Source organism: Empidonax traillii, unplaced genomic scaffold (assembly GCF_003031625.1).
Source record: "Empidonax traillii isolate 1590-97213 ecotype Southwest subspecies unplaced genomic scaffold, ASM303162v1 scaffold196:size3368384, whole genome shotgun sequence".
Taxonomy (NCBI): Eukaryota; Metazoa; Chordata; class Aves; order Passeriformes; family Tyrannidae; genus Empidonax; species Empidonax traillii.
The window spans coordinates 898894-908292 of NW_020955389.1; the positions used below are offsets into that span (position 1 = coordinate 898894).

The window sequence follows — 9399 nt, forward strand, 5'->3', positions numbered from 1 at the left end:
CTGAATCTCCGAGCCCGCTGCCCTCCTCCTCCTCCTCCACCACCTCCTCCTCCTCCCTCGCCGCGATGGCTTCCTAAGGGCGATGCTCCGGGCCGCCACCGCCACTGCCTCCCGCTCTGTCGCCGGGTGCTCGGTGGGCGCGGGCGGGCGGCTCCCGCGCGGTTCGGGGGCCGGGCCGGGGCGAGGGCGCCAGCCCTCCCGGGGCGGGGGCAGCCGCCACCGCCTCCCGCCGGTGCCGGGCGGGGGGAGCCGGGCGGCGCTCAGGGGAGGAGGAGGGAGCCGGCGCGGGGATCGCCGTGAGTCCGGAGCGCCGCGCTTGACCGGCCGCCTGTGGGCCATCCATCCCTCCCTGGGAATGCTCCTCCTGGCCGCGCCGGCAGCCGGGGCCGGCATGTAGCGCGGGGGGAGCGAGCTCCACGGGGGGCGGGAGAAGCCCCTTCCCTCCGCCCGCGCTCGCACGCCGCACACACACACTCACACACACACACACTCACACCGCAGCGAGGCGCACGGCCGGCCCTCCCTCCTCCCCCGCCCGCTGGGTGCATGCCCGCCGCGCCCGGCGCAGGGACGGCGCGCCGCTGAAGCAGCCCCGCCACCGGGCACCCCCGGGCAGCGCCGCCGCCATGGCCGAGGAGAGCTCCGACGTCCCCAAAGAGTTGATCGGTAAGGGACAGGGCATGGCGGAGGGATTGGGGGGCTGGGGGGTCCCGGGGGAAGGTGCTGCGGGGGCAAGTTTGGAGGCCGCCGTGCGCGCCCGCGGGATGCAGCGCTGCCGGAGAGGGGTTGGGGTAACCCCGGGGATGGGTCTGTGGAGCCGCGGGGGGCGCCGCGGGTGCTGGCCGGGGCGGCGGAGGGAGGGCTGGAGGCACTCCGGCGGGGGGCGGCGAGGCCGCGCTGTTGCGTGCGGGGAATGGGCGGGCGGGGGCTGCGGGGCTGCGGCGGGCAGCGGGGAGGCGGCCGCGGACAGGGGCTGCACCCGCCGAACCGCGTCCGGGCATTGCGTGTGCCCCCGCTCCGGAGGGGTCTGTCGCGGCGGTGCCGGCGGAATGCGGGTGAAGCTGCCCCGTCCCCCCGTGCCTTCCGCATCGCCGCCCGCCCGGGGCACGTCCTCGGAGCGCCTCAGCCTGGAGGCACGGGTTGCGGCTCCGCTCGTTATTTTTTTATTTATCCCCCGGGATTTGGCGTAGTTTAAGACTCATTTTCCTGTGTGCGTACGAGGGAGTGAGGGTATTTGTAATTAAAGTTTTATGACCACATGCACACGAGCCCCCCGTGTGCTGCATAGTCCACGCTTAGGAAATCACAGGTGATGGCGTGGACCCTGAAAATGCAGTCATGGCTTTTGGGGAGCTTCTGATAAATGGGGTTAGTGGATCGTTATCGCGGTACGCGAGTAACCAGTGTCATTTGGGGGTAACAGGTCTGATGCTCCGGGTCCTCAGCCACCTCGCTCGGACCAAACTTCCACTGGTTGTAGTTGCGGTTTTGCCTGTTGTAGAGCCATCTAAGGATCTCGCCAGCATTAGAATAATTTTAACTGTTGCCTTAATGGAAACAGAAATCTGTCTGGCAACAAGGTACATGTTGAGTTCAATACGGTTCCTCAGACCTTACCTAGTTAATTTATAGTGTTGCATTTCCTTCACTTTTGTCAGTCAGCAGCTGGTTTTAGCATTTATAAAATACTGGTGAAAATCTGGATGGACAGTTGCAGCTGCCACAGATTGTTTTTTTTCTGTAGCATCAAAATAGCTCTATTTTGCTCTTCTTTTAGTCTGCAAACCATGTGGTTTACTTTAGCCTGTATCTCACTGCTAAGAAGTAATGAGTTGAGAAGTGTTTTAGGAGTAGCTATGGTCAAAATCATGGACTTATTATATTTTACAATGGCCAGTCAAGTTTGAGGCGCTAATACGTGGTATTTCTTACTGTGGGTCTGCACTGTAGTGTTGTGAATGAGATTTGGTGCATACTACAGGGAAGAGTAAAATAGGCATCTTCACACATCCCCTCCTCGTGGCTTTGGACAATATTAAGAATTACCCCCCAGCCCCGGTACCCTGCACCTATCCAGCTTTCTTTGTCAAGGGCTCTTCTGGGGTGTGTGGATCTGCTCATGTAGATTGGTTTAATTTCTAGCAGTATTTTGGTGTCTGCATGTTAAAATTTAACCTTTAAACAGACTTCTTTGTAGTAACCATATTTTGAGAACAGGATGAAAGAATGTGCTTTAATGCTAAGTCATTGGAGTGTGGAGATTAAGTTGGGGGTAAGAGTGTTTGAGCTGCAGTTTTTGTTCTGTTACTCACTTCCCGTTTGACCTTTGTCAGGTCTCATAGGTCATAGTCTTCAAAAAAACCTCTCTTATTGTTGCTCACCTGGATCTGCTCCTTCGAGGTGTGGGTGTCTGAAGTCTCCAGCATTAGAAATGGATGAATACTTTAAAATGTGAACCTTAATGTTATGTTTCCATCTCTGACTCTGAAAATTTACTTAGTGAATCCACTTGCCACCCCGTGTGGAGGGAAGTGTCCTCAGTCACATGGAGGATATCTTAACTCTTTGAAGAAGTGTTTCCAGCCCTTTCAGGCAGATAGAGCCTTGGAAGGAGCTGACATCCTGATGCTTTATGGAGTCTGGGGTCCCAGGCCCTTTCTCTTCCTATGGCTTGTTGGTCTTGCAGTCCCTCCCACTTCGTCTTTGTGGGACACCAAAGGGAAGCAAGTGGGTCTCTCCATGCTGGGGCTTCAGGAGGAAGTCCCTTGCTAGATGCAGGCACTTGGAGCTGTTTGTGGGAGAGGAGAAAGTGAAAGGCAGAGGCTGCAGGTTGAGGTAAAGTAGCAGAGACAGCAGCAATACCTTTCCTTCTGCAAGGAGATAGGATTTCATGAAAAAGACTGTGGCCAGCTCGCTTCTGGGTTCCCACGCAGGGACAGAAAGACTAGAATTAGGCATTGCCCATGGGAGAGGAAGCCTTGAGAGAACAGTTCACATCGAGCTGGACTTTCCCCCCAGGCTTCGCTTACCTGGCTGCTCCGGGAGCATACAACCTGGCTCCTGACCAAGCGGTTGCTCAGGGAGCTGGTCGCACTGGCTGGCTGCCATGGGGCTGCCGCTGCTTGGGACAGGCTTCTCACTAGGCAAGTCACTGCTACCAAGGAGCTTTTGTTTCCTGATAGGAAAAATAAAAAAATTTCTGGGGGAAAACATGCCGATTCTGCAGAAAGAGCTCTTTCTGGTGAAGAGCCTTTCTGACCAGCCACGCTTCTTGACTCGCACACCCTTCTGCCCTGCAGGCAGAACACTGTGGCCTGGACTAAACATCCAGGCTTAATAAGTGGTGTGTTGTTTGCACTAACATCTTCTGACTACTGAATGAAAATTGTGCAGAAAAGCCCTATACAGAGCACTATAATTAAAAGCCTTGGAAGTAGCCCATTATCTTCAGTTTTAGCCTTTACACTTAAACATGAATGAGGACAAAGTGTATGTGTCTGGAGAAGGTGTAGACTTGCCTTTTACAGATGCCAGTTGTAGGGCTGGAAATAGGTTAATGTGTTGAAAAGATTCCCTTCTCATTCCCTTTCAGAGGGAGCTGGGGAGTGAAACTTACTGAAGGTGCCAAATTGGCTGTTCTAGATGAACTCCTCTGTTTATCTCTCAATTACATCAGTGTCAGTAGTTGTATGTTCCCTTCTGGCCAGGGTGAAATTGTTCAGGGGAAAAGCTGGTTTGTTTCGTCCTTGGCAAAGATTGTATAGGTGTCTACGCATGTACCTACTAAAACATTGGGGCAACTCATGTAACTTTGGTGTTGGCACTATGAAGTGGCTACATTGTCACTGGGACTTGGACCAAGACCAATGTTGCTTTCCACAGCATGCACTGCAGAGCTGTCAGGTGTTACTATCTGGAAGTCTGCTTGGTTTGCTTTGCAGCTTAAATGTGCAGAGTACAAAATGTGCGAACACTTTGCTCTTCCGTTACCTGACCCAATTAACCTCCCTGATATTAACAACAGGCCAGAATTTGTGCAATGCAAGGAGCTAATTTGCTGTAGCAAGCTTTTCAAGTACAAATAATAGCAAGTGAGGAATCTGTTGTATTTTCCCAGAGTAGAGCTAAGCTGTGCTGGGGGTTGTCTTGGGAATGCTTTTGATATGTAAGTAGTCCTGGAAAGAAATATCAAATTTTGTTTAGAATCCTGGTATTTAGAATCGATAATTCTATCACAGTAGACATAAATTGTTGTGTGGATTGCATACTTTAAAAAGTTGTACATGTGCTAGGTTGTGTTTAGTACTGATGTGTGTACATGAGACTCCCGTGAGTGCAAGCAGTTGAACAACGCACCTGAGTCTTTCTGGAAATGCAACAGTGGCACCTCTTTCCTTCTTGTGTTGATGCTGAAAGTACTTAATTAAGGTGTTTTGTTTTGTTTTGTTTCAGAAAGTGTCAGGGATGTTATTGGGAGGAAAATCAAAATTTCTGTCAAGAAGAAAGTAAAGCTGGAAACCAAGGGAGATAAAGTGGATAACAAAATATTGGTAAGTACAATAGAATGGCTGATTACATATGTAAAGGAAAAGCCAGTACCTCTTCAGAAGGCATGAATTCTCCTCTGGAAAGATTCTTTGAACTTCGTGTGTGCCATAAGATACCCATATAATTTATTTTCTTACGTTCTTTATAGCCTGCATAGCAAGTTGATGTGCAGTTGTGCATGTGTAAACACACATGTTTATCACCGAGTTGTTTTTCGGAGTTTAGGATATTGTGTTGTGGATTGATGATCAAGCAAGCTATTATCAGAATGTGTTCTAAAATAATTTGCTGCCTTTGCTGGTTAGGTTTCCTGTTTATTTCCATAAGAGTTTTAAGTGGACAAGAAATGCAAAATTATCTTTTGAGAATCTTCTAAAACTGTTATGCAGTGAAGAATAACAGTAAAACTATTAGGCTTTTTGAACTCAAATGACTATTCATACTTTTTAATAAATATTCTCTGTTAAGAATCTGCATTTTAAAATAAATGCATAATGTGTGGAGGAAAGTGTCAAATTAATCTCACTGAAGTATGCTTTCCTGTTTTCTCGAGAATAGTTTTGCTGGCCTCTCCTGATAGGAAAAGAATTGTGGTAATAAGCCACTACGTTTTCATACTATCTTGAATATGCAAAAAGACATGGAACTGTATTTCTTCATTCTTTTGATACCTCTCTATTAGGAAAACTCTTGGAGTAACAAACACAAATAAGTACAGTGCTGCTATAATATTTTGCAAGGAATTTGAGACTTGGTGCCTTGTGTCACTGCTGTTGCATATTTGAAACTTTCATTGCCAATGCTGTTGTTATAGATATTAGGTACATTCCCCATGCAGATATTCTGTTTTGTCTTTCAAAAGCACAACTTCTTAATCACTTCTGAATTATCTTCTTGAAGTACATGTTGCTTATCCCTGGGCAGTAACACTGTAGATAATGGCTCACTTTTCACTGAGAGCTGCTACTTAAAGAATTTGAAATATTTTTTGTATGATATCTACCCATGTTATATGTAGCTCCTAGGTTTACAGTTTCTGTACTGGAAATAAATTGAATATGTGAATGTTGATTGATTGTCTCTATTTATTTGAAAGCCATGTTTATAGGATAGGCTGACAGGTTTCACTGAAGTGGTTACACTTGATTGACTTTTTGACTTACAAAGAATCATTATTATTATCAATAGTGAAATATATTGTGGAAATACTGAAATACTGTTCTGAACTGATGGGACCAAGAGAATGTCAAGCTTTAAATTATCAGTGAAGTTTCTGAGGGATGTACTAGTCGGCGTAAAATGCCTAAATGTGATAACTCAGGAGTTTTGTCTGTCTTTAATCTCTTCAGATCTCTGGTGGGCGACCTTTTGTGCCTGAAGAGGTACTGAAAGGGAGTGAACCTATTTAAGGGGTTCATGAGTTAGTGAGCACTTCACGTGTGCATGCACATTGTCTTCAGTGTATGGGATAAGTCTTTCAAGGGGATGAATCGCTGGCTGTTGTGTGGTAGAACTATTTGTTCTTCAATGCAGAAATGCAGGGGATTTTTACTGGTGGAAAAAAGAAAAAAGGATTCTTTTTATTGTTAGAGAAATTAATTATTGACTGCTGGTGTTAGATTTTGTTTTCTTTTGCCATTGAAGAAAACTGCTCTGTGTGAAGTGGTACAAATCACTAGTGGCATTTTTTTTTTTTTACAATGTTTCTCTGATTGCATATGTGTCTTTATATGGGATTGTTTTTGTTTTTTCCCCAAAAGTGCTGAATGTTATCTGCTGTGGCAGAGGCCAGTAAAGATTTTGGTTCACTTTGAGGATGCAAAGTTCTCTGAAATGCAGAATGCTCTGTAAAAAATGACACCTGTGACATCTTAACTTTGCTACCTCAAATTAGTGGAGACTTTTTGGCTTTAGTGTGTCTACACAGTCTCACTTCTTACTGTAAAGCAGAGGACTCCTCTCCTCAAAAGCGTTATGATGAAAATAAATAACCCTGCTTCAGAAGTATGTGAGTGTTTAATGCTAAATGCCACAGGAAATCTGCCAACAAAATTAAGAATTTTTGTACTTCAAGCTGGGACTTAACAGTATTCAGTAAATAATGCATATGGCCATGTTATGACCAGAGCAGGTAAAACTGAATACTGAGTTGCTATGCCTTGGGTAAGCCTGTCAAACAGAATGCTGAATGAATTGTTGGCAGCAAAAGCAATTCAGTAATTAAAGACTATATCCTTAAGTGAATGCACCAGAGGGCTCAAATGCGATTGCATGGGCAACCTTCATGCCAGAGCTCCTCGACTCCTGAGAGCTTAGTTTTGAAACGTTAATCTTCTGAGCACTGTCTCTTGAGTGCACGTGTGGCAGTGAATTGTTTTGAGATTTTAGGTTGAATTTTATTAGTAGTTGGGTATTTACAAGCAAGTTAGGTGGCATGCCTTGGGTCTACCACTTAATAAGGAGAAAATACCAGTTGCTCTCATCTAGCTAACCCCAGAGCCTTAGTGAAATGTGCTCATGGTTTTAGAGGAGGTTGATTACAGAGGTTGGCACTGAGCCCTGACACCCAAATCTGTGCTTTAATTAAATGATCTCTCCTCCTTCCTTCCTAGGGAAATCCAGCAAAATCAGTACCACTTTGAGAAAGGGAGATTATTTAAAAATGACTGCACTTGGCAGGTAACTATAAAAACACTTGACCTCTGGCCCTGTTGTTCACAGTATATGCAAGGTACAGAGTATTAGAATATGGATGTAACCCTCTACTACTTAAATCACTCTGCTATAGGAAATTCCTCTAATAATTAAGATGGAAATTAGAATCTGAGACTAAAGAAAAAACAGTGCAAACCCCCTAGTATTGCTTGGGATAGGGTCCCAATATTAAACTGGTGAAACTGGTGGATAAAATCTGTGCTTGCCTTAAGATGCTCTAGAATCTCAGCCTTGGGTGCCAGAGTTTAAAATTATGTCTAGGAATTATAGTGTAAAACATGTTTTTTCAGTCTGCACAATTAGTTTGCTGCCTCAGTAATCTCAATCTGTAGTTATTTAGTTTTTCAACTAGTCATCATGATGCAAACCAGTAAACATCATGAGCTGCTCAACTGCCTCTGGCCTGCTGGCACCAAATCTCAGGTGTTTAGGTGGCAAAGTGGTATCCAACCTTGAAAAGGTAATAACCAGCTTGAATGGGCAGAAAATCAGTCTTTGAGTGATTAGGGCCAAACCCCCATCCCATCCAGGTCATCTGGGTACTCTGGCAGAGCAAAGCTGCCGTTAAGGGAGGGTGAGGAAACACCCAGGCGTAGAGGAGACCTTGAAAGGTGATGAGCTGCCCCACAGGGTGAGAGGAACACATTGTGGGGCTCCCTAGTAGGCTGCAGTGCCACTGTGGGCCAGGGAGACACATAGCAGGACTAGGGGTGGTAGCCGGGGCAGCTGAGCTCCACTGGTCGCCAGCAGCGCTGCAGTGCTGAGGCAGACCCGAGGTCAAGCCAGGCAATTGCGTTGGTGGGGCAGGAAAATGACCGAGTGCAGGTGTAGCTGTAGTGTTGCTCAGGCTGGAGTTGAGTGCCGGAGCTCTGAAGCAATATGGGGAGTCCTGGTCAAGACTTCTTCCTACTTTTGTGGTCACATACCTGCACCATGTTCTGGCAGAGCTGTTGAGCTGGCTGCCGTAGCTGGCTCCGTGTGGCCCTGAGCCAGAGGCAGAGTACTGCATGCCACAGGAGAGGACCCAACTGTGTTTGGCTCCAATCATCCTTGGCTTCAATGATCCTTGCAACAGTAGTCTTATTGGGTTAAAATAGGTAAAGACATCACTATTTTCTAATCAATGGAGGATTGCTTTGTTTTTGTGTGATTGTTTTGTTTAAACCTGGTTTCTTATGAGGACAAGGTTAAGGCATCATGCTGAGTGCCTGTGATGTTCCTCCACTGATAACTTCTGACCTTCTCTCCAGTTTCAGCTTAAGCTGATGGGTATGTAGAGGTCTCAGTGGTGATGATAATAGAGTTGGTTGGGGTGTGAGGGGAGGCAGTCAGGAAAAGAAGATAAACTTCTCTCTCCTCTGAGGCCTCCACTTTTTGCCACCATAAGGAATCAGGCAGAATGACCTGTGTGTGTCTGTGAGATATTTCAGTGGTTGTTTTTTTTGTTTGATTGTGGTTTTTGTTGTTGTTGTTGTTTGTTTGTTTGTTTGTTTTTAATCCTGAGGCCTCAGTGATTACCAGAATATTATCACCTACAGAGAAATGCTGGTAGGGAACTGGGCTTCTTAGTTTTGATGTTTTGTGGCTCTGCTTTTCTCTCCTCAAAATAGCCAAGATATATAATTTTGCTGATTACTTCCCATCGCCATTTCTTTCTCTCAGATTTATTGTAATTAATAACAACTACTGAGAAGTTGAAATGTGAGATATAGGCAGTATGTTAAATAAATCTGACCAACTCCTTATGAAATACTGGTGTTTTCAGGAGTAGTTCATGACAGCCCAGAATTCAGGATTCATCTTACTTTTAGGTTTTTTACAATTAAGAAAAGAGAAAGTTCCTTGTCTAGTTCCCTTTGGATTAGTTTTCCTTTCCAAAATAATGTTAATTTAGACATAAAAGATAAGGAAATATTGCAAATGGCCATGCTTTCTATATGTCTGGTCTGATTTTTTTTTCTTTGTTGTTTGGTTTATTTTGGTGGTTGGCGTTGTGGTTTTTGGTTTTTTTTTTTTTTTTTTTTTTTTTTTTTTTTTTTTTTTTTTTTTTTTTTTTTTTTTTTTTTTTTTTTTTTTTTTTTTTTTTTTTTTTTTTTTTTTTTTTTTTTTTTTTTTTTTTTTTTTTTTTTTTTTTTT

The 9399-nt window shown here is 45.3% G+C and overlaps 1 protein-coding gene across 6 annotated transcripts in view; it reads left to right on the top strand.

Annotated features, from left to right (window-relative positions):
* Window positions 1-238: 238 nt before the first annotated feature.
* CARMIL1 (capping protein regulator and myosin 1 linker 1) overlaps window positions 239-9399 on the top strand; it is a 188384-nt gene continuing 179223 nt past the window's right edge. For 4 of the 6 annotated variants that reach the window (XM_027886846.1, XM_027886844.1, XM_027886845.1 and 1 more), the window contains exons 1-2: window positions 240-666; window positions 4453-4550. In XM_027886846.1, coding sequence (XP_027742647.1) covers window positions 627-666; window positions 4453-4550 — 138 coding nt within the window. In that variant the 5' untranslated portion in view covers window positions 240-626. Of the gene's footprint in view, window positions 667-4452; window positions 4551-9399 lie in introns of all 6 variants that reach the window. The other 2 variants (XM_027886842.1, XM_027886843.1) reach the window with 1 other exon arrangement.